The 26495-nt window shown below is 40.2% G+C and overlaps 1 protein-coding gene across 8 annotated transcripts in view; it reads left to right on the top strand.

Annotated features, from left to right (window-relative positions):
• LOC105010768 (seizure protein 6 homolog) overlaps nt 1-26495 on the top strand; it is a 183940-nt gene that overhangs the window by 72622 nt on the left and 84823 nt on the right. For all 8 annotated transcript variants that reach the window (XM_010870347.3, XM_010870346.3, XM_010870349.4 and 5 more), the window contains 2 exons: nt 15000-15722; nt 16346-16485. In XM_010870347.3, coding sequence (XP_010868649.2) covers nt 15000-15722; nt 16346-16485 — 863 coding nt within the window. The remainder of the gene's footprint in view (nt 1-14999; nt 15723-16345; nt 16486-26495) is intronic.

Genomic DNA, 26495 nt, shown 5'->3' with positions numbered 1-26495 from the left:
TCTGTGGGCGAACAAGAGTATTTCTAGTTTCTATTGCTTCATTCTATCCTACCCTGGCTATGGGTTTTTAGGACACTCAAATCCAAAGTTGCTGCAACCAGAAGTGAGACAGTCAGTGAGTTTCTTATTGCCTGTCAAATGCATTTAGTGCCAATCTTTGAGCTGAGAGCATTGTACTTGCACAGACAAACCTGTCTGGATTATATTTTTTTTCCTTAATTGTTCTTCTATTCTGACTATATTTTTGTTTCAGATTTTTTATACTGAATTCAAATGAATGCAGCCAAATGATGTAACATTTATGTAATAGATTTTTGTATTTATTTCTTTTTGCCAAATTTCTTCCATTACGGCCTTGCTCATTGCACCAACCCAACAGCAGTTTCAGTAGTCGATGTTCAAGACGTGTCATTTGATGTTGCATAGTAATTCTACTTGGATAAGAGTGCATTCTCCTTCCAAAAATCAGAACTGATATTGCAGGTACTGATATGACATAAGGATTGCAACAAGACAAGGCAGCCCTGTCCAACCCATACAGACATTACTTCCGCCAGAGGGAAATATACTAAGCAGGACGATTCCTTTATCTGCACAGTTCAAACTAATTCCAGTTCTATATAGCTGGGTTACTGAATTTGGGGTAAGAGGTGAATTTTATCTGTGTACAGATACATTTCATTTTATTTACATCTCCAGGAACATTATTTCAGTGTGTGAAATTGGGCAAACATGCTTCGTTCCTAAGAAGAAGTTAAATCGAGGTCATAGTGGCTGGTTGGTGGGTATATTGTGGCACAGACACTCTTACATAATAGTTTGATAATTATTATACATATTTTATTTTATTTTTAGATGCTGTTGGAGTGCAAGTAAGTAGCACCATTCTACTTGGAAAAAAGCCTTTCTTGTCAAATGTCGTCCTTGTATTTATATCCGTTTATGCAGAATAATAGATCTAATGGCAATGTCCATGTTAGATTATCTAGGTCAGTATATTACACTGAACAAAATTATAAATGCAACACTTTTGTTTTTGCCCCCATTTATCATGAGCTGAACTCAAAGATCTAAGACTTGTACATAAAATCTGTCTAAATCTGTGTTAGTGAGCACTTCTCCTTTGCCAAGATAATCCATCCACCTCACAGGTGTGGCATATCAAGATGCTGATTAGACTGCATGATTATTGCACAGGTGTGCCTAAGGCTGGCAACAATTAAAGTCGATAAAATTAGCAATTTTACTGTTTTGGGGGGAGTCCCAAACTAAAGGTACAGAGTTTGTATCTCCTTGCAGTCTTAGCGAAGTACACATTATGAATTATTCCGTATAGACGAAAACATTGCTGTCTAAAACCTCCAGTGACTACATTATAGTAAGCCTGAAATAAAACAGTTTACGGTCATAGTGCGACTGTTTCTGGTGGATTTTTGAAGTACGCATCCGTGCATGCTTTTTGGGTCAGGATAGACAGACACATTAGCTGGCTACAACATAGGCTACAGTAGTTACATTACAGTGAGCCTTAACTAAAACCTTATATTGCGGCATGGAAAAGTTAATCTTCCGTCTTGCTAGCAATTGCTCAATTCTTATGATTATTCCTAAGAAGTTAGTAGATACCAGTAACCCTATTACTGGCTAATAAGCTGTTCAAACAGCCAGTGGCAAAAGCTAACAATTCATAGACGCTATTTGTGGTGGAAGTAAACTTAATAAGAAACGTTAGTCAGTTTAACACAATGCTCAATAGTGTTTAGCGACTGGTGAAATGCGTAATGCCGTGGCGTTATGGTTAAACACTGTGCCTCTCACATGGAAGTCTCAAGTTCGCAACATTTATTTATTTTATTTCCACGATTCTCTTCTTGTTTCACTTGATGAAAAAGTTAGTTATCGTCACCTTTCTTGATAGTTATTGTATCAATGTCATTCACAAATGAAAGAAAAAAGTATGTTATGCCATGAAAGAAACAAATACGTTCTTATGCCATGAAATGAAATAGCTTTGGCAGACTCGCTAGCAATTGCTCAATTCCTAAGGCTATTCCAGTAAGTTAGTAGATACCAGTAACCCTATTACTGGCTAATAAGCTGTTCAAACGGCCAGTGGCAAAAGCTAACAGTTCATAGACACTATTTGTGGTGGAGGTAAACTTAGTAAGAAACATTAGTCAGTTTTACTTTATCAATATAATTCACAAATGGCCAATTAGCTGTTAAAACATAGGGAAAAAAAGAGGAAAAATAGGATTTGTTCAGGATAGAGGTTATACTGACACCCTTTAAACATAGAGCTCTGTGGTGAAGTGGTTAGCGACACAGCTTTCATGTGGATGACCCAGGTTGGAATCTCAAGAGGGCAATACATTCTATTGTGGTCCGGCTGAACTAGGCCAGCCTGGTTTCTTGTTTTCAGTCATTTTGAGTTTCTGAAAAACAAAAGCAACGCCTACAGTATTGCACCAAATGACCAATCTTAATGTACTTTCATATTTGGCATCTATGGACAATGGTCATTAAAATTATATAAACCAGGCCAATATATAAAAAAAAAAAACATGCCCGCTATTGACCAATGAACTTGTGCATGGGCATTGTTTTTTCATAAATATGCACTAAACTCCAACAGGCATAATGGTATTATAATTCTAATTGGTCAATATGTTGACAACCATGAGACAAGAAAAACTAATGCATTTGCAAGCTCACGACACTTGCCCCATTTTATATAAAATCTTGAGAAGGGTACATACAGTAGGTCCAAATCCTCCCAAGGAACATATTTGCAATTGGGACTCATTAATTCAGTCATAATGTTTTGTTTTTTTTGAAAAACGCTTCAAATACTACTTCTATTGTATTAAATGACTGATCTTACGTGTGATTGCTTTTGGTACAAATGATCAGTGTTGTGAGTTTATATATGAATGATGTTTCAGTTTGTCCACATGGAGAAACTAGTGAAAAAGAAAAAAACATGCAAGTGTTCGCAACTATGGACATGAGTTGGATTGATTCAGGGGAGATTATACTAATAGTCTACAGTTACAGACTTGAGTGTAGATCATAAAAAATACATTCTTGATTGGACTGTAAGTTGTATGTTTTTTTTTTCTCTCAAATTCAATGTAGTCTTTGTGTAATGATAGGATATTAAATATGTTGCCAAAATAACCAAATTCTTAGGTCAGAACTCAAAATCATCTGTTTTCCTCAGGTTGCCTGTCTCACCGTTACAGAGCCACATTTTTGGTGTGAAATGGCAGTTGTACATATTTTAAATGAGGTTTCTCAGGCTTGACATTGCCTTCATGGCTTAGCTCTTTGCCTCAGTGTCTCTCCAGTACCCTTGTGTAGCACTTTCTCACACCATGTTTTTTAGAAAGAAATGTAGCACATATGCTAAAGATCCAGAAGCTTCCTCACACATATGGATCATGTTATGCGCATGTATTATTATTATTCCCTATATAATCTTTACTGCTATTTGCCATATCATTGACTGAGTTAAAAAAAAAACTTTGAACTGTCTCCCTGGACAAGACCAGTGTTTCTTTTTGGAGTGTTCTTTCAAATAACCATTTGGTTTTTTATACTGCCCATTTAACCTAAGATGTTCGGAAATATGAGGCAGAGAATCAATATACATTATCAGGTCAATCAGAGGAGTGTATGAGAAAGGAGGGAGGAATGCAGCAGGAAATAAGTAAGAAAGGTTAAGGGGGTATGAGCTGTAACTACTCTATTGTATGCAAAGTGCATCTAGAGAAATAAATTAATGAAAAGGTGAGAATGCGCAGAAGCTTCTAGATCTTCAGTGGAAAAAAGGATACACAGCAACTCCATACTTTGCATATAGAGAGGTGGATCTCCTAGAAGCTGTTCAGTAGAAACACAGTCACCAAATGGCATACCACCAGCTCACATTTATTTTTGGGGCTTTTGTTGAAGCCCATATTTGAACTTTATGTGCATTAATAGCACTTTGTGTCTTTACTGTATATTTTATTAACCTGCTAATGGATGAAGTTGGCTCCTGGATCCTGGAACTGGTTTACATGTATTATACTGTATTTTTTATTGCTGTTCTCCCTTTGTCCTCTGTTATGAGTCTACTTGACCACAATTTGATAGGAACTTATTTTTAATGTTCAAGATATACCCAGTGTGGTGATATGCTGAAGAACTACAGTAGACTTATGGCTCTACTCTCTGTGAAAAGTAAAATACTTTAAGCAAATCCTTCTCTTTTCACACCCCCTCTGGTCTCATCACTCATTGTCTTGCAGGCCTTGGTTTAATGTTCTTGGCTGTTCTCTTTGTCTATGGATAAAGGCAGTCAATCCCTCATCACAGTCCCCTGCATTGAGCCAGAACGGGCATGTCTGTCAGGATCACATCTATCTGAGAGTGAAGCAGCACTCTGTTAGCCTCCTACTCCTGTCTCCCGTCTCTCTCAGGGACACTTACACCAGTCAGCATTATACATTTACATCTGATTGGTAGAGTCCTTCAACTACTCAAAGACCTTGAATGCCGTATCCGTCAAAAAGAACAATCTCAGAACATTAACCCTCTCAGTCCTAGACCTCAGATTTTGGGTGGGGGCCCCCTGTATTTCCCTAATTTTCAGTCTCATAATAAAGGGCATTGCTAAAGTGTTTAGGAAATCCATTGCATGAAATATAATGTAACTTTTTTTATTTGATTAATGTTGATTAACAAAACATGTTCGCCTGGTAATGACCTCATAAAACATTGTTTCAACAAGGAACACAGACTGAGACCAAGGTCTCTTTCAGCTGGGCCCTGGGTATACATGTATACACATACAGTTTAGGCACAATGATTGAAAAAAAGCACACAAAACAGACAAAACAAGACAATCACAGATAGCGCTAGACAAAATACAATGCTTTAAACACAAGTGTTATTGCTTCAGTGGCCTCAGGGTTTAGTGGCTATTGGGCTTGGCAAGATCTGTGAAGACCTTTAGGTGTAACCCAGGGACTTCAACCCACCTTTTAGCCAGGGACTTCAACCCACCTTTTAACCTGGGGACTTCAACCCACCTTTTAACCTGGGGATTTCAACCCACCTTTTAACATGGGGACTTCAACCAGCCTTTTAACCTGGGGACTTCAACCCCCCTTTTAACCTGGGGACTTCAACCCATCTTTTAACCTGGGGACTTCAACCCATCTTTTAACCTGGGGACTTCAACCCACCTTTTATCCTGAGGACTTTAACCCACCTTTAAACCCAGGGACTTCAACCCACTTTTAAACTGGGGACTTCAACCCACCTTTTAACCCAGGGACGGACTTTAAGCCAGCGGTCTACTGACCGGGCATGTAGCTTCTTTTTTCAGTGCACAGAATACAAGAGCTTGCATTTGCCAAAGCAGTTACAAGCAACATAAATGTTGAACCTATATAAAGCTGTACATAAATAATGGTTTACCACATAGAAAATGAATATTGAACTAATCTTTGACAACCAGGTGAAGTTGAGTTTGTCCAAGCAATTATATGAGAGTATTCCAACATTATATAAAATCAAGTCCTATGTGGCATTGACTAAATTATAATATCCATCACAAACAATATATCCACTGCTTGTGCCAAGCATATGAGACAAATAAAGAACCGCTAAATTGAAAAATAAACACTTGAGTTTTGTGTCAAACTCCCCCTTCAAACAAGACTGTTGAGCTTGTAAGTCAATCAAGCAGGCATCTTTTAGCTATACTATTTAACTAGTACGTCAATCAAGCAATGATCTATGCACTGTTTGTAAGATCACTGCTGCCCTAAACCAGCGATAACGAGGGGACGGTTTAGTGCTCTCATTGTTTGAACAAGATGTTAACACAAGTTCCCAGTTTAAGTTCACATTATGTTGAGTGTGTGTTAGACCCGAGCTACGCTGAAGGTTGGATGTCTATTCAAAACAGGAAAGTGTCTCCTCTGAGCATCAGCAGGTGCAGTTTCAACTCTTTTCATTGGTCATAATGCAGATAATGGGTAGTGACTTCAGCTATCACCACAAAAGGACACAGTTAAACAGGGAATAGATGCTGGAATTAATTATCTCCTTAACTTGACCCTCCATGGATCAATAGAGAGAAGCCACCAAGAGGCTGCATTTTATTGTCATTTTACAGCCGTTTTGTACTGTTGTTTTGTCGATGTGTTGATTGTATATCAAGAACATAAACAAATCTGTAAGGCATGAAATCCCAATGTTAAACATGCAATTGTGCCCAGTTTCCTAAACTAAAGCCTTATTTAACCAAGCAATTGGGACTGGTTTCTCATCACCATGGAGAGTTCTCCAGCCAGTCCTCACTAGGTAATGTTTCCCTGAAAATGGATCTACTATAGATCTGTGCGTGGCCCACTTAAACCCGAGGCTCAACTTCCACTGTCCACTTCCCACATTCGCTCAATATTCCCACTGAATGGCAGGAGATTAGGCCACCGTCCACCATGCTTCTGTTCACAGAGTGGAAGAAACAGAAAGGGAAAAGGCATATGCTGTGTGCAAGAGATGTGGGGGGAGAGAGGAAGAGAAAGAAATAATGAAGAAATTTGAAGAGGTATAGTGTTATACAGCTCTACTATGATCATTAGTTACATGACAATCCAGTTTGGAAAGAGGGATGGTTATGGCAAAAAAAAAAGTAATGAATGAAAGTAATGAATGACTCTCACACAGTTGTCAGTTAGGATCATTACAGAAATATTCCTTTACATTTTCAAGGCTTCACTTCTGTGCATTTTTTGGCAATAATGTGTCTGAGGTTGAAGGAGGGAGGGACGGAGGCTGATCTCCTTTACATCTTTTATTCTCTCTTGTTTGTGTGAGATGTCAAATGTGTTTAGTTTGCTTTTAAGAGCAGCTTGGGCTGCTCCTGTTGTGACAGAATAAGGCTACAAGGAAATGTTTCTCCTCCATCTCGGAACATCAAAAGGCCTTTGAATTGCTTCTGTCACCCAGGAAGATTAATGGCTGGTGTTGAGTCTGTCGGTAAAATGTAACGCTATGTGTCAGCTCTCTGTCAGGCAGAGAGAGGCTTTGTAAAGAAATTGTTTACTCTGCTTCTTGAATGGTGCGATCAAACTTTTTTTATTTTACGGCTCACACCATGATGGGAGTGGTAAAATAACTCTGCATCTCTGCTTTAGCAAATGCTACATCGACAATAAGCCTACTGTCTGGGGCTGATATGGAAACCACTGCTGCCGCTGAGACGAATCAAATTTTCAGAGCAAATTTTCATTCCATTTCTCATTTGGCGTGTGTGACTGTGTTTTTCCTGGCATTGGAAGCATTTCAGGATCAACAGAAAACAATATTTCAAATGTGAACATCTGCCCTCAATGTGAAAATAATAAAGTATCTATTTGTTATGCGGCGAAAGCAACCAACCTCATGATCAATACTGTCAAAATGGCTTCGCAATTTGTGGACTACACAATCGTAAGAAATTTAATGGAGCGTTAATAATGCATCTGTAACTCTAGATGTTTTGTGGCAGACAGGGAGCTGGTAAAGAGACAGACATGAACAGAGAAATGGTGCTTGTTTACTCTGCGCTGTTGCTACATCGTTCCAGAGAGACTCCAATTGGACATATTTGTAGGCAAGTTACAGTCCAGCTAATTCAGTGAGCTTAGCTATGAGGTTTCTTTCGACAAGTGACAAGTGTTTCTGTTGTATTTCACTGTGTACAGCGTTATATCTACAGTTGCGTCACACATTCATGGTTTCAAGTTCCCAGGCTGCATGGCTGAAATAGGCTCCACTAGAGATTTGCCTTTCTTAAAGTATATCCAACTTTGTGGCTTACACTGCCTCTTGGGGTGCCGTGGCTTCAAAGCAGCCCTCGCTCTGGGATATCTCACTCATTTTCTGTCTGTGTCAACTCCATCCTTTCATCTCTCCCCAAGTGAAGTGCGCTCACAGCTCTCCTGCCTCGTTATAACAAACAGCCACCCACCGAGCACAAGCTAATGAAGGTGTCAAAACACTCTCTCCTTGCTTGTTGGCACACGGATGTACACAGCAATCTAGGCAAACATTCAGCGTTGTGAGATGGTTAAATGATACTTTTCAATATATGCTCCATGGAATTACCTTTTGTGAATTCTTTGGAGAAGAGGATGTCATTAGTACAATTGAATTAGACATAGTTCATTGAGGCTTAATTTCCTTGTTGAAACGATTCATTTTCACCATTTGTTGCTCCCAAAGTATCAGGTTTTGATTGAGAGACAAATGGAAAAACGGAGGAATAAATAAAAAAGTGTTAGATGATTAGAGAGAAGTAGGAAGACAGGACTTCAGAGAGAAAGGGTGCCACTCAGGGAAAGTCTGAGGTGGACAATAGATGGAAAATGGCTGTGGTAACTGTCCTGACCGTGTGGGCCCCAAGCTGGCTGGCCGGCTAGTGTAAATTGTCTGGTGGTTGGGCTGCGTGCCACAAAGCCATCGCTGCCTCTATTTTCTCAGATTCATGGAACAGGCCTCCCTCCAGCACTAAACACAGCCAAGAGACAAAAGAGCTGTACCCAAATGACCAAGTCACTGAATGATGCAGCGTGTGTTTGTGAGACGATGTAGAGTGCGTCTGTCCTGAACACTACAGGACAATGCATACAATATGAATGAATGACAATACCCCCCATGTGTCTATTTATTTCTGCCATAGCCTCCTTTTCCTGTACATGGCCACAAGGGTGCTTCAGAGAAAAAACTCAGTCAGGGACCCAACTTCCAGTTGGCAGTTAGACAAGCAGGTGGACTTTATAAATGTGGCAGTGATTCAGCAGTTGTACACGTACGTCATTGATGTTAGATGGTTTTAATTGAAAATATTCCATGTAAAAATTTTAGAGTTATAGGAAATATGCTGCAGTAATTAAGCGAATCTTGCTTAAAAGTCTTGTGAATAGCTATGGCAGCTGCAATGATTTCTGTAATGACAAATTCTTGCATTCAGCATGAACAAATATAGAGACCAAATGGTGCGACAAAGCCATGCAGTTCAAGCTGGCTTCATTGTTCTCTGTGGTAAGTAGCTGTGTTCAACTGGCAACCTGGAGTCTGGTTAATGGGCACAGTTTCAGAAGAGCTTTCTGAGGCTGAGCTACAGTTTTTTTTGTGAGATCTTTAGTGTTTGGTAGTTTGACCTGTTTTGCTAGTTATTGCTAATATTTTTAAGGGTTCTTTCTACTAACATGTAGTAAACATGTTGCGGTTCCTTCACCTGATGCCTGATTTTCTGTGGTAGTAACTCAAGGAAGGATGTATTAATTATGTTCCTCACCAGAAACCGGTTGATTGAATTCCCCTGAGTTTCTGTCTTCAATTAAACAAATAATATCAAAGCAAATTCATTTCGGTTAAATTACCTAAAACTGAGCCACCAGCTACACTGGAAAAGCTTCAGATATCCGTGCCTATAACAAAATGTACTGATGTCCTCATTGACATCTGGAATCTTATATTGTCTATCTAAAAACGACCATTCAGCCACAGGGAGAGTTTGTAAAGAGAGTCGGTAACACTTAGCATTAGTGTCAAGAGGCTCATTCATTTACAATGGCAGCTAGGGTTTTTTTCTGGATGGAGGCTCAGGTCTCTTTAGGAATGTAATTGCACTCTGTGACATTGCAATCATTATTATCGACAAAAACCGGATTCTGCTTTAGTTTTGGTTTGGCTTTAGTTATTCCAACAACAACAGCGTGGAATCAGTATTGCTAATCAAATCTCAGAAGGCCTAGTTTGTCACCCGCTCACATGGCTATCCCTCCAAACTTATATTTAGGAAAGACTCTGAATAGTTTCCTTTTATTTCTGGAGAGGAAAGTGACATTGAAAGATTTTCGGAGCATTTCTAGTATCCTACTAATTTTGATATGGCAAACCATCAACCATCATTTGTTTGACGGTGTGAGTGCAATGTGTGCGTAAAAAACCCCATTGATAATGGTTCATCTCTTTATAGTCTTCTCTTATCCAAGAACAGCACCTCACATTCAATGTCCGGATTATTGCTTCAATGACAGGAACCAATAATCCGGGCTGTGCAGTGGCTAACAAACACTACATACACTCACCTAAAGGATTATTAGGAACACCTGTTCAATTTCTCATTAATGCAATTGTCTAATCAACCAATCACATGGCAGTTGCTTCAATGCATTTAGGGGTGTGGTCCTGGTCAAGACAATCTCCTGAACTCCAAACTGAATGACAGAATGGGAAAGAAAGGTGATTTAAGCAATTCTGAGCGTGGCATGGTTGTTGGTGCCAGACGGGCCGGTCTGAGTATTTCACAATCTGCTCAGTTACTGGGATTTTCACGGTGTGAAAAGGGAAAAACATCCAGTATGCAGCAGTCCTGTGGGCGAAAATGCCTTGTTGATGCTAGAGGTCAGAGGAGAATGGGCCAACTGATTCAAGCTGATAGAAGAGCAACTTTGACTGAAATAACCACTCGTTACAACCGAGGTATGCAGCAAAGCATTTGTGAAGCCACAACACGCATAACCTTGAGGCGGATGGGCTACAACAGCAGAAGACCCAACCGGGTACCACTCATCTACACTACAAATAGGAAAAAGAGGCTACAATTTGCACGAGCTACAAACGTAGTCAGTGACCACAACCGTAGACCCGGCTCAGTGACCACAACCATAGACCTAAGTCAGTGACCACAACTGTAGACCCAAGTAAATGACCACAACCGTAGACCCGTAGACCTGAGTCAGTGACCAAAACCGTAGACCCAAGTCAATGACCACAACTGTAGACCTGGGTCAGTGACCACAACCATAGTCCCAGGTCAATGACTACAACTGTAGACCTGGGTCAGTGACCACAACCGTAGACCTGGGTCAATGACCACAACCGTAGTCCCATGTCAATGACCACAACTTCATTTAACCAGTGCTAGAGACAAAAGGGAGCACGTAATCATCACAGTATAACACCAAATCAATTAACCTTCAGGGATATCAATATGTCCAGTTACAGTATCTCACGGAAGTGAGTACACCCCTCACATTTTTGTAAATATTTGATTATATCTTTTCATGTAACAACACTGAAGAAATGACACTTTGCTACAATGTAAAGTAGTGAGTGTACAGCTTGTATAACCGTGTCAATTTGCTGTCCCATCAAAATAACTCAACACACAGCCATTAATGTCTAAACCGCTGCCAACAAAAGTGAATACACCCCTAAATGAAAATTTCCAAATTGGGCCCAAAGTGTTGATATTTTGTGTGGCCACCATTATTTTCCAGCACTGCTTTAACCCTCTTGGGCATGGAGTTCACAGCACTCATGCAGCCCCAGACCATGACACTCCAACCACCATGCTTGACTGTAGGCAAGACACACTTGTCGTTGTACTCCTCACCTGGTTGCCGCCACACACGCTTGACACTATGTGAGCCAAATAAGTTTATCTTGGTCTCATCAGGCCACAGGACATGGTTCCAGTAATCCATGTCCTTAGTCTGCTTGTCTACAGCAAACTGTTTGCTGGCTATAGAAGAGGCTTCCTTCTGGGATGACAGCCATGCAGACCAATTTGTTTTGTAGTGATACAGTGGATATATAAAGTATACACACCCCTGATAAAATGCCAGGTTCTTGTGATGTAAAAGAATGAGACAGATAAATAATGTCAGAACTTTTCCCACCTTTAATGTGACCTATAACCTTTTGATTTTATAACAGCACTCTTTTTGGGTAGGAGTCTATTAGCATGGCACATTTTGACGTGCAATATTTGCCCACTCTTCTTTGCAAAAGCTCTCCAAATCTGTCAGATTGCGAGGACATCTCCTTTTCACAGCCCTCTTCAGATCACCCCACAGATGTTCAATTGGATTCAGGTCTGGGCTCTGGCTGGGCCATTCCAAAACATTAATCTTCTTCTGGTGAAGCCATGCTTTTGTAGATTTGGGTGATGTGCAGTTTTGTTTTTGCGCCAAACATACCTTTTGGAATTATGGCCAAAAAGTTCAACCTTGGTTTAATCAGACCATAACACATTTTCCCACATGCTTTTGGGGGACTTGATGTTTGATTTTGGAAACTTCAGCTGGATGTTTTTCTTTGTAAGAAAAGGCTTCCGTCTTGCCACCCTACTCCATAGCCAATTCATATGAAGAATACGGGAGATTGTTGTTAGATGTAGCACACAGCCAGTACTTGCCAGAAATTCCTGCAGTTCCTTAAATGTTGCTTTAGGCCTCTTGGAAGCCTCCCAGACCAGATTTCTTCTCGTCTTTTCATACATTTTGGAGGGACGTCCAGTTCTTGGTAATGTCTCTGTTGTGCCTTATTTTCTCCACTTGATGATGACTGTCTTTACTGTGTTCCATGGTATATCTAATGCTTTGGAAAGTATTTTGTACCCTTCTCCTGACTGATATCTTTGAACAATGAGATCCCTCTGATGCTTTGGAAGCTCTTTGCGGACCATGGCTTTTGCTCTGAGATGCAACAAAGAAAATGTCAGGAAAAGCTGAACTTTATTTGTGATTAATCACAGTCACTTTAAATGATGGCAGGTGTGTAATGACTTCTATTTAACATGCATTTGAATGTGATTGGTTAATTGTGAACACAGCCACATCCCCAGTTATAAGAGGGTGTTCACACTTATGCAACCAGGTTTTTGTAAGGTTTTTATTTTTCCTCAAAGATTTCAGTTTGTTTTTCAATTGAATTGTTCACATTATAGGTCACATTAAAATTGAAAAATGTTCTGACATGATTTATCTTTGTCTCATTCTTTTACCTCACATAAACCTGGCATTTTAACAGGAGTGTGTTTACTTTTAATATACACTCTATATATCTATGCACGCACACGCAGTTCCATTCAAGTTTGGGTTCACTTACAAATGTCCTTGTTTTCAAATTAAATGCATTTTTCTGTCCATTACAATAACATCAAATTGATCAGAAATACAGTGTAGACATTGTTAATGTTGTAAATGGCTATATGGATGATTCTTATTATTTTTACTTACAGTAGGCTGTCAGAAGCCCATTATCAGCAACATTATCAGTCCTGTGTTCCAATGGCACATCGTATTTGGTAATCCAAGTGTATCATTTTAAAAGACTATGTGATCATTAGAAATCCCTTTTGCAATTATGTGAGCAGTGCTGGAAACTGTTGTGCTGATAAAAGAAGCAATAAAACTTGCCTTCTTTAGACTATTTGAGTATCTGAAGCATCAGCAATTGTGGGTTTGATTAAAGGCTCACAATGGCCAGAAACAAATAACTTTCTTCTGAAGTTTATTCTTGTTCTGAGAAATGAAGGCTATTCAGTGTGAGAAATTGCCAAGAAACTGAAGATCTCGTACAACGCTGTATACTACTCTAAAGAGAAGTGGGAGGCCCTGGTTCACAACTGAGGAAGAGAACAAATACATTAGAGTGTCTAGTTTGAGAAACGATGCATCACAGGTCCTCAATTGGAAGCTTCATTGCATAGTCCCCGCAAAACACCAGTCTCAACATCAGCAGTGAAGAGGTGACTCTGGGATGCTAGCTTCACTATCAAACTAATATTTATATTTTGTTATGAAATTCCCTTTTTGGTTCATTCAAACTCTCTGGCTGTGTTCCCTATACAAATGGACAGTCAAAGAGATAAAAGGTTGCGTTGTTGCTCTTCATTCAACCTAAGAGAAAAATCCTCCGGTGTAACTATGCATCATTCTGGCTAAATAGAGCCCCCTGTAAAAGCACCAATAATTTTTCTCTATACTTCTTTGAGCAAATGAATTGAACACTGTAGTTCTTAAAGAAATACTCTATGAGAGCAATTTGGATCTTTCAGCAGCCCTTCCCTTCCTTTTTCTTGAATTGAGCACTCAGCCTCGGGCTTCCTGATTACATCTTAACCACTGCAGGTGGGAATAATTATTCTGTGCGGCTAAGCTATTATTATATTTAGTAATCATGAGACATTCAGAGCAAAATCTTTACTCAGGCTAATAGGAAGGAGGAAGAAAGGTATTCAAATGACTCATTATGGGGTTATCACGAGGGTTTTCTCCTTAAGGGCCTATTCTAAGGGCCTGTCATGGTAGTCTGTCTACAGTGGTGGTTAATCAGGCGGTTATTGTTTCTAACAGCAATTCACATTCTGTGGGTCATAATGGGCCTGGATGGGAGACCGAATGCTGCTGGAAGGGGTGTTGGAGGGTTAGTATGGGGCGTTCTTCCCCCTCGTCTAAAGTTCTATCCCAGGGCCCTAAAGATCAAATCCCAATACCCCAGGGCTGTGACGGGGACGTTGCCCTGCGAAGGGTGTTGTCTTTCTGATGGGACATTAAATGGGTTTCCTGACACTCTGGGGTCAATTATGGTCACATACTGTAGCACGAAAGAGTAGGGGTTTTTACCATGTTCTCATGGCTACATTTCATGTACTCATCATCATGGAAACCAAATCATCCGCAGCTTCTAATTGGCTCATTCATAATACTCCTCTCCTTCTGTCACAAAAATAAGTTTAGTTCTATATGTATTAAATGTGTGATATGTCACTCTGAACATTTTTTAAATTCATCATTGTGTTTTACATTACTAACAGTGTTGCGTTGTGCTGTGATATTCACCTATTGATTTCTATCCCTTTGAACAAAAAAAACCATCCCTTTCAATTTGCTCTTTCAGTTGTTTTATACATTAAATTGTAAAGTACTACAAGTACTAAAGGCATGCAATCAAAGATGTACTTAAATTGTTCTGGATTAGCGAGTCAGCTAAATTATTTTTAAAAATTCAATATACATGTAGTCATGAATATAGCATATTTATTTGGATGCTGTTTTCAACACATTGTTACATTTAGAATTATGTTGCGTGTTATAGGCATGTCATTCATTTTGTTGGGGTGATTTCTAACAGGACCTTGGTGTGTTTCTGTTTCTCTGTAGGGTCTTCTCTAGAAAATGCTGTGGGTCAGGGGAGAGTGGAGTCAGACAGCGTAGCCTTCACGCACCCCCCCCCACAGGACACGGAGAGAGGGATCCCCCATTTCACCACGTCATCCCCCATGAACATCCCCAACCACCGGCGTCTCTTTAGAGGCTTCGCCCTCCATGAGCACCTGCTCACTAAAGACTTCCAGGGGGACCAGCAATTTTTCACAGACCACGGAGGTGTGGTGGGACGTCCCACAATGCCCGGCTCTGTGTCTGCCTTCGAGGCGGGGGATGCGTCGACCAGGCTGGTGCCGCACGAGGACGCCCCAGCTTTCTCTGACATCGCCACTACTGCCACGGTGGCAGCCACAACCCCCCTGACCACATCTGGTTCCACCGCCAGAGCGACTATGACCACTGTATCCCTGACCACCCCCGTAATTACAACCACTGCATCCACAGTCAGCGGCCGCAGCCCCAATGTACCCCCCTCCCCGAACAGAAGCCCCCGTAGTCAAGGGGCTGTAATCACAGAGACCACCCCGGCCCCTCCTGTCCTGACTGCCTCCGTGAGGGTGGGGAAAGGGGTGTTGGAGGAACCAGGGGTAAAGAACAGGACAGGACCCAGTATCCAGCTCACCAAACTGTCCACGGAGTCCAGAGGAGAGGTAGATGAAGGAAAGACCACCACGACCGTCATCACAACCACCACCATTACTACAATGCAGACCCCAGGTAACACCTGCTCCTACTGGCCTCAGACATACGGAGTGCAGCTCCAATTATGTAAATCCAATTACATCCAATTGGCAAGTGCTGTTTTTCTGTAATGGGCTAATGCAACGGCTTCAGAGTAGCAGCTGTAATGCCGGCATCATCACATATTAAGCTATCAACAATTCATTCCAATGGGTTATTAAGTCTAAGTGTACATTAACATTCTCTGACCGAATTCTGCCATTTAGCAGTGACCTCAAGTGGTCTGCCTGACTGCCTCCCATTCACTGTGTTTACTCTGAGTTCTGTACAAAAAGGCATGAGTATCATCTGAGAGGGCCAGTCAGGATGGCATATCTTCCCATGGCGACCGCTCCCATTCACCCAGCACCTTAGATGACCAAGTAGACCATGCAGCAAACCAGTCTGCCAAGGCAGGCTGCAGCTGATCTCTGCTGCCTGGCTGTCCAGTGGGGCTAGACGGTAGAGAGGCCGAGTGATCTCCAAGCCCCGGGTGAAAAGCTGAAAACCTAGGGAGTTAATGATGGGTTAAAGGGCCATTGAAACGCAGGTGGGCTCTCAGAAAGTGATCAGTGGTTTGGGAAGAGGGATGACTTTTCGTTTTATCTCTCCTGTGCCAGGTCCCTGCACGGTGAATTTCACTGACCCAGAGGGCCACATCATCATTCCACAGCAGCAGCATGCGGCTTTGTCTTCTGACCTGGCAGTGGACTGCACCTATTTGGTGACAGTCTATCTGGGATATGGGATTGAAGTTCAGGTCAGTGGAAACACCAGATTGTTTTGATTGTCCCTTTTCTTGGGTTTAGATCTGAAACTCCACTAACACATCTCAAGGTTTAAATGGAAATGTGCTCAGTTTAAATGTCTTTGGCAATGAGAGGGGATTTACAGGTGTTTCTGGGGGCAAGGTTTCAGCAACACAATCTCACGCACTCTCTTTCCTTTGTTCATTTAACCTAATTAACTACTGCGTAATCCTTGTTGAGCCTGCGGCTTTGATGAAGTGTGTCACACCTTTATGCTATTTTCAGTGGTCCAAATGCTAATAAACTTAGCATCTTTTGAAATCTTAAACTAACACAACACTCCAGCTTGCTAATGAAAAAACTAATATCAGGTTCATGAGCTGTGTATAACTCTGCCATTATAAAGCCTGAAGCTCTAGATGACTTCAAAGGAAAATCCAGGGGAAAAAATGAAAAATGTGTCTGAATAATGTTCTCCTGGAGTGGTAAGGAAAATAGAAATTCAACAGGGGTTCTTGTTTACTCATTGAGGTTCTATCCATTTACGTGGGACTGGTTATCCCTGTGCTGTCCTGTGAACAGTCCCCCCACAATCAATAGAGACACAGAAGTAAGGACAACACCAAACAGTCTGCTGTAATTTCATAATGATCTATTGAGACACAATGGCCTACAAAAATTGTTTGTGAAAGCATAGCTAAAAGATAAACTCTGAGTTCCATTAAGCATCCATTCAGAGCCCTGACTCTATGCATCTATTTCACTGGTCTCCGTCTTGGCTGCATCCATTCACTGTTTATCTATTGTAGCAGGCAACAGTCATTATTTTCTCCAGGGATGGAATCTATTTCCCCAACCAAAAATAATAATAAGTTAGTTCTATTCAGGTGTGTGGAGCCTACGTTAGAAAAGGTCAAAATGCATTTAGATTAATTTAATTTCCCAGAGAATAGTGAAGGAAAAAATACATTCTTCTAAAGTTTTGCATCATTTGTAATATGCATACAGTCCCATAAAAATAAGATTATCTGATAGTTGATTTATTGATAAAGCTTCATCAAATATATTTCACAATGTATTCAATACAATACAAACTTAAATTGAAATCTTATAATTTTCTTTCATGGAAATTGACAAATTATAATGCATAGTAAATCGCTAGAAATCGTTGCATTCTGTTGCAGTTTCCAAATACTCATCATTCTCTGGTTGTATTCCTAGTTCCTGTTTCGGTAGCCAGGACTGTCATTCTGTATTTTGTTTGAAATATGTACAGTATCTCACAAAAGTGCGCACACCCCTCAAATGTTGGTAAATATTTGATTATATCTTTTCATGTGACAACACTGAAGAAATGACACTTTGCTGCAATGTAAAGTAGTGAGTGTACAGCTTGTACAACAGTGTAAATTGAAAGAACTAGTCACAGGCTACCAGTTATTAGAAGTCCAATTAGAGATGAAACAGTATGAACGTTTCAAATAACGGTTACAGTTACCAAAATGATCACGGTAATCAGTATAATCGCGGTATTTTTCAAATGTGCTGATACACACGCTGAAATTATTTTACCCCATTTAATATTGAAAACCAACAAACCAACAAATACAATTTGCAGCACTATGCACTGTTTATGTGCATAAACATTAAAATACTAACAATAACATTAAAGATGGCACCATGAGAGGTAAATATTTCCCTAATGCAGTTTTTAATTAACACAACCTTAAGTAAGCAAATTAAATGTCCATATAAAAGCAACACAAGTAAAGCAATATGCACGTAAGAACAATACAACCATTTGTAAACAAATCCAATGTGCAGGTGTTGACATTATAATAACAACGAAAAATATTTATACATATCAAATGAACACTGATTGTACGTCGGTTCTTTCCTTCATAAAGAAATAAGGTGCGTCTGGCCTAACATACTGTATGTATGCATCTTTGTTCACTTGAGATTAAAATGTAAAAGTGTCCGGTTTACTTTGTCCGGTTTAATTTACCTTGCATTCGCTATGAAGTAGTGGGTGGTGGTCACGATGACGCATTTTTTTAATTGATTGTTTTTTATGCATGTTCTGCAGACCGGGTGACCATCTTCGATTAAATGTCCCTCAGCACTCTTGTAAAACCCAAAATACAACCACACTTCAGATCTGGTCCACTTAGAATTGTGAAAAACCACCCAAACGCTGTCACTTCTTTCCACCATGTTTTCACACAAAACAAAACCCACGTTGCATGTTTCAGACTGTTGCTAACTTTGGTTGGTGCTGGACAGTTTTTACCACGAGTTTTTCAAACCGCGGTAATCAAACACGGTTTTAAATATCATTTTAATTTGAAACGGTAATACTAACTGTCGGGAATTTTACCGTGGTTTATCGTGAAACTGATAACCGTTTCATCCCTTGTCCACTGGAATGCTGAACATAAGGACATGGTTGGTTGACGGGCCATTGCTTTTTTAGTCTAATATATTAAAAACATGCATATCTTACTTTAATAAAAACAATACTTTTGTTTGGATCATTTGAAGGTTTAAAAAATTACTAGGCAACATATTTGACAGTATCTGCCCCAGGGATGTTCTAGAAAATCCTAACGTAAAATATGATATAATATATAACATGACAACACTGCTCAGAACCCGCCTGATTGTCTCTGTCCTTGTCCACCTGGTCATGCAGCTGAACCTGGATTCTGTTTATAGATTGTTTATAGGGCTTTATTAAATACATTTGATTGATTGATTGAACACAGATACAGACGGGGGACACATTTCAGGGGAAAAAGGAATGAGTTATGGAATGTAACAAATACAGATGCTTCCAAACTGGTGTACAGCATGATACAATTAACCTATTAATGTCCTTTCATTGACTTTGTCATGTATAAAAATGCTTTGCAGGCTCAGTTGACCTCAGTTTTGGATCAAAATGGCAAGTGGAAAGGATCCACCATAATTCCCTGTTTATAACCAGCACTGTGTATAAACCGCACCATTAATTGTATTGGTTTGTGTGTATACAAACTTGAGTATTGACGGCACCCATATGTGAGCCATATTTGCCCTGAGAATTATGATCTGTCACAAGGCGCTACCAAAATTAATTTGATGAAGAATAAAGGATGTATTTGAAAACCCTGTAATGCCAATTGTATCATGCTACAGGAGTTTCTGAGACCTCTAAGTCAGAAAATCATCTGTGAAAAACGTTTGCCAGTGGAAACGGTTGTGAAAATGTAAACTTGTGTATTAGCTACCACCATATTACTGCGGTTGAAAATGTTTTCAAAATCCATTTATATGTTTCTGAATGGGGAATTACAGGAAGTGACTTTGAAAAAGGGTTGATTATTGTGTCTCTTCCAGGATAACTATGCCCCAATCCACAGGGCATGAAGGGTCACTGAATGGTTTGATAAGTATGTGAAACATATAGTTTGTCTTTCGCAGTCAACATATCTTAATCCAATTGAACACAATTTTCCACCGGCATGTTAGACAGTGCTCCCACCACCATCACAACACCAACTATCTTTTGGAAATATGTTGTTCCATTCCTCAAGTAGAGTTCCAGAGACTTAAAATCTATGGCAAGACACATTGAAGCTGCTCTGTCGGCTCATGGTGGCCTAAAATCGCACTCAGACACTATGTTGGTTTTTCCATTAATTTGTTATCATCTGGATCTAAATGGAGGACTAGAGGTGCCATATCATGAAATAAATAAATACATATTTGGATTTGGATTGTATATGCGCATTGCAAATGCAGTAGGGGGATGGGACGTTTTGTTAGGTTGAGCTGTTGGACTGCAGTATTGTCGGCTTAGAACACTGTGATTGCACACTTCACGGCCAACTAACAATGCTGTTCAATTGTGAGCTGTCAATCAAGTCGTGCAATGCAGTTTTGTCCTCTGTATTGCAAAAGTGGGAATATTTTTGGGTTACTTCTAAATTGCGTCACGCCACCATGGCACCGCTTTTGAAAATGTATGTATTCATAATTTAGTAGCTAACCGTTAGTTCCATCCAGCATGTCCGATTGGTAATGTTTGAGTAAAGGCTGGCTGCTACATTTATATGCTTGGTTGTGTCAGGAGTAATGTGTTATTATGAATCCTGAATCATTACGCCACAGGAAAGTGTAGAGTGTGCCTTGAGCGGTGTTTGTTGTTTCCAGCCTGCGTGGCTTAATGGCCCCTGTTTTTAACACCTTGTGTCTATGTTTCCCATTGGTTACTAAATCAAAAGTGCTGTGACAAACGCCGTCTCTCCTAACGTTTTCCCAAAGGCTCTGTTAAATCCTTTGTCTTCCCTTGCGCGCGGGCTGGCTGTTACGCTCTAGAAGGACCACAGGCAGACACTCCTCGGACCGCCCCTTCCCTCCCTTAACTGCACTCAGCCACAGCATATATACTGTCAAATTATGAATACATACATTTTCAAAAGCAATTCCACAGAGACTGTGATGCAATTTAGAAATAACACCCCAAAAATGTAACATTTTATTGCAATATAGTGGACAACACTGCGTCTCACTAAAATGACAGCCCATATCTGAACTGTGTCGTTAGATGGCTGTCAAGTGTTTTATCACTGTGTTCCCAGAGTACCACACTGTAGTCCAAACAGAACTGTTCACCTTAAATAAAGGCCCCACCACCCAACCACATTTGCAGTGCAAGCTGATATGGGCCTGAAAAGGTAGCTGTGACCATATTTCATCTCAACGAGTAAGCAATACTTTCAAATAGCATGTAGGACGTTTATTTTGAAGGCAAAACTATAATTTTGCTATTGTGACTAACTTAATATACGTGCGCCCCAAACATCGCTGTCCTTTGTCACATGGTCAGGATAGACCATAAAATTGGGAATTCCAAACCACAAGTGTGCCTCATAAACTGTCTTCTGTATCATAGTAATGAGGCAATGTATCTCAGCATAGGCCCACCATTAGTTTTGTCATAGCTTGTTCAAATAAATGTTATGGCAAACGATTATAAAAAATGTTTTGTCCTACTTAACTGAATTTCTACAGTGTTCTATCCAATACTATTTGTTTACCGATTATTATAATGATTATCCTGGATATTTTCTCATCCAAATTACATATACTGTATATTTGTCATATTTTAGACAATAAAATTGACATTTCAAAAACTTGCCTTTAAGAAATGGTTATGACATGTTGCAATTTCTAAATCATTACAAGCACATATATTTCTCAAGTTTTTGGAGTTTGTGTCAGGTCACTCACTATACATTATTCCTTCTGAGATTTGTATAATATTAGCGTGCTAAAATATCTTAAATGTCAACCACGCGCATACAGTAGCAGTTGAGTGAAACGTTAGTCTTTCACATCATGAATAAGCCACTAGTTGTCTCCAGGGCCACATGGCAGGCTGTTGGTCTTTGTCTAGCGTTGAATTACAGTATGTGGATGGAAAGTCACCTTGCTTGTTTTTCTTAGTGAAAACCTCCCCCTAATTGAAAACTAACCTCCCCTTAGTAAAAACCTTCAGGGCCCCCTGGACTGACAGATCTGTTGTTCACTCAAGGTTATGTCTGGTTTAGGCACAATAAGGAGGAATGTAGTATAATTTAGTACTTGCCTAAGCAAATGAGAATGACACCCCCACTCATGTCACAATACCCTGTCAGCTATGCAATTGACTGAAATGAATGTGATCACCTGAAGTAAACCCAGACGTGCTTCAAAAGGTCATTGTGAAAGTGTCAGGTTGCATAACGAGCTGTTTCTGTCCTGGACAACAGGCCCACTGGCTAACCAATCCTAAAGGGCTGTTTCTATCCTGGACAACAGGCCCACTGGCTAATCAATCCTAAAGGGCTGTTTCTGTCCAGGACAACAGGCCCACTGGCTAACAAATTCTAAACGGCTGTTTTTGTCCTGGACAACAGGCCCACTGGCTAACAAATTCTAAACTGCTGTTTTTGTCCTGGACAACAAGCCCACTGGCTAACCAATCCTAAAGGGCTGTTTCTGTCCTGGACAACAGGCCCACTGGCTAACCAATCCTAAAGGGCTATTTCTGTCCTGGACAACAGGCCCACTGGCTAACCAATCCTAAAGGGCTATTTCTGTCCTGGACAACAGGCCCACTGGCTAACCAATCCTAAAGGGCTGTTTCTGTCCTGGACAAAAGGCCTACTGGCTAACCAATCCTAAATGGCTATTTCTGTCCTGGACAACAGGCCCACTGGCTAACCAATCCTAAAGGGCTAATTCTGTCCTGAAAAACAGGCCCACTGGCTAACCAATCCTAAAGGGCTGTTTCTGTCCTGGACAACAGGCCTACTGGCTAACCAATCCTAAAGGGCTGTTTCTGGTTATTTTACCACACTTGTGCCGAACGTGCTTTTACCAATCTGCTTCCAACCCCTCTTTCATATGTTCATTCCAAAACAGTTTTCACAACTCATATCGTCAGTCTCCTGTTCATTACTACACAAAACAACACTCATATCGTCAGTCTCCTGTTCATTACTACACAAAACAACACTCATATCGTCAGTCTCCTGTTCATTACTACACACAATAACACTCATATTGTCAGTCTCCTGTTCATTACTACACACAACAACACTCATATCGTCAGTCTCCTGTTCATTACTACACAAAACAACACTAATACCATCAGTCTCATGTTGATTATAAACCACTTATAACAACACTCATACCATCAGTCTCATGTTCTTTAATAAACACAACAACATTTTCCGTCTGTCTTATGTTCATAATAAATCCTTTTTAACAACTCTTTCCGTCTGTCTCATGTTCATTATAAACCCCTTATAACAACACTCCTACTGTCAGTTTCATGTTCATTATAAACCCTTATAACAACACTCCTACTGCCAGTCTCATGTTCATTATAAACCCTTATAACAACACTCCTACTGTCAGTTTCATGTTCATTATAAACCCTTATAACAACACTCCTACTGTCAGTTTCATGTTCATTATAAACCCTTATAACAACACTCCTACTGTCAGTCTCATGTTCATTATGAACCCCTTATAGCTGCACTGTTACCTTTTGTCTTACGTTCATTATAAATAATTTATAACAACACTCAGTCTCATATTCATTATGAACCAATTACATGTTGTCCTATGTGCATGTGTGTAGTGCTTTGAGACAGAAAAAAGAGTGAAGATGAAACATGTAGAACTCCACAATTTCTTCTTCAGAGCTCTATTTCTTTTTCAGCAAAGGAGCTCTGACTGGAGTGTGTGTCCTCTTTCTCAGAAACACCCCTTGTCTCCACTTGAAAAAGGTTTCCCATTCAATTACCTCCATTTGGGAAATTGACCTGGAGTGAAGTCATGAATTCATCTCTGCCGCTCTTTTCATCATCAGTGTCCCTGGTGAAAAAGATCAGAAAGGATCTCTCATAGGAAGCCCAGGAGACCTCTTTTTCTACTCACCAGGCCCAGCAACACACTCAAAATCACACAGATGACATCTCTGACTTATTTCCTCTTACAAAAGGATTTCATGGTGCCTTTGAAATGTAAAGCTATTATTAGAAATCTCTAGCTAGTTGCTGGGAATTAAGTGCATTAGAAAACCGCCTCCATCTTGACGATAATCAGATCTGATCAATGTCTGAGGGATTTAAACATCAGTGTAACGAATACTTAGTTCCAGGGAAACCTATTAGCCTGTGTGTCAATGCCCAAACACAAGTGAGAATTCAGGAAGTGAGTGCTGCTTAGAGCTGAGGTTTAATGGTATTCAAAGGTGTCCAGTTGATTGATCCACATGGTGCAATTGAGTGAAGTGCCAAAACTGTGGCTCTCACTTTTAGAAGTAATTGGAGTAACAAGATGGGTTTCCGGATGTGGACTTTCATTCATTCAGAAGTTGAGAAGTTTAATTTAAATGTGAGATACTGCTTGTGTCTTGGCAAACCAGCTAACTTTCCTGTGCTTATGTAAATCACCAGCCTGGGAAAATGGGCCATGATTAGTTTCAGGCTTCCCACAGACACACATGTTAATGGGTATTGAATGTTTACTTACTTTTCTGCCCTTGCTCCAGAACTATCCCCAGATTACCCCTTCCAAGCCATTTCTAATACTCAAACATCTAATTGACTGTGAGAACTGAGACTCTGACTTTGTTGAGCTTTGTCAGTCCTGCTCTTGAGGGCTAAGAGAGTGCGTTCAGATGAAAACTGTCTGTCTGAGTAGGTATGTTATTGTCCTGCTGTCTCCTTATGGTTTTGGAACCTATGCTAAGTTTTAAAAAACTCACCGTGCACAAATGCACACACCAACATGCACACATGCCTTATACACACATACCACCAGCAAGGCTCTTTCCCTCTCTCAAACTGGCATCTGATGTTGTAGCTCTCCATCTCCAGTCCTCTGGTGCACTCAGATCTCAGCAGGCTGTGTTGTGGAGTGCACAGAACCAAAGGCCGGTGGTGGGGAGCGCGCCAGGCCCTCTTTATCAATGCATCACGCCGGGCCGTTTGAGGGAGAACTGTATGTCCACCTAAGTTCCAACTGGACACAACATACAGACTGAACCAGGAACCCAAAGACTCGGTGAGTCGTGGCCATGGGACAAAGGTGACATCAGGCTGTACGGTCACATTGCGGGCCTAATGTTCGGTCAGAGAAGACGGAATAACTCAAAAGACAGTCTGCCACCTCCCTCTTCGGTGACAGCAGAGGCTGATTGAAACCAGGGCGTGTGTCACCGCTCCGCATCAACTGCCACTCCTGTACGATGTCACAGGGTGTCTGCCCAGGCTCTCAGGGCTGTAATGAAACGAACATGTTAACCTGAGTGTGTTCTGCAGACAGCGGCATTTTGTCAGGAATGTTAACGGCAATTCTAGTGGATGAGGGGACTTTCCTGAATTTCCGAGCCTGACCCATTGCTCATGCGCTGCATATTATATCTCTACAATCCGATTGCAGTCATTTCTTCTCGTTTCTTGACTGAATTCATTATTTATAGGTGGTGTAGTGGTATCAGAGTTTTAACTAGTGCCTGTATGGTACGGTGGTCCTGCCATCAGGGGCAACACATGGTTGAATTATCTCTTATAGTTCTAGTACACTTCATCACCATCACAGTTGGGATGGTATTCAGTTTTTCTCATGCAGTACTCTGCTCAGTTATTCTCCCATGATGATCACTCCTTCACTCTTTGTACTTGAAGAGTTCAGGAGTTCTTGAAAATCTGGACCACCTCTCTTCTTCCCCAAAAATATTTTTGGGTAATATTAACAAACTGCCACATAACTGCCAATAAGGCTGATAACCAAAGTTTCGGCCTTCATAACACATCACAACACATCACAACACATCACAACACACTTCATAATAATTATAAAATAATAACAAAATAGCTGGATTTTTGTCAATTCTGTCGAACACCAACAGAGTTATTTCAAAGAATGTAGATACAATTAGATTGAAAATGGGAAAAAATTCAAATGTTCTTATTTATTATAATTAATTAATTAATCAAGTGTCTTTGCCTAAAGTTTGTCCCAATTTTGAAGAATCACAGTTGTATATATTATAGTTATATAATTGAAATTAAAATAAACCAGTGTCATATTTTAATCATAATTGTTGTGGTTCCTTATTAGAATTCACAATTCCCCAATTTCCTGTGGGTTCATATAATTTTATTTTTGAATTAATGGAATTTTTTCCAGGGGTCGTTTACATATTTTTCATTAAGGCAAATTAAAAATGGAAATAACGAACTTCAGAAGCATTTGTAAACCTTATATACACTACAATTCAGCATTTGATGCTGTTCAGGAAAATGATCATGTAACAACTGATTAATCTATTCATTTTGCTCTCATTGTTACACTGAGTGAAGTGCACACCACAACCTCACAAACACAAGTTTTGACCAGTAGAGAGGGAGCAGAAATGCAAAATATAATTTTTCAGAATACTTTGAGGGCAATGCCCTATGTGAAATTGCCACTG

The sequence above is a fragment of the Esox lucius genome, chromosome 7 (genome assembly GCF_011004845.1).
Source record: "Esox lucius isolate fEsoLuc1 chromosome 7, fEsoLuc1.pri, whole genome shotgun sequence".
NCBI lineage: Eukaryota > Metazoa > Chordata > Actinopteri > Esociformes > Esocidae > Esox > Esox lucius.
Note: the sequence above shows the minus strand (reverse complement) of the source record. Positions and strands in the feature narration are given on the sequence as shown.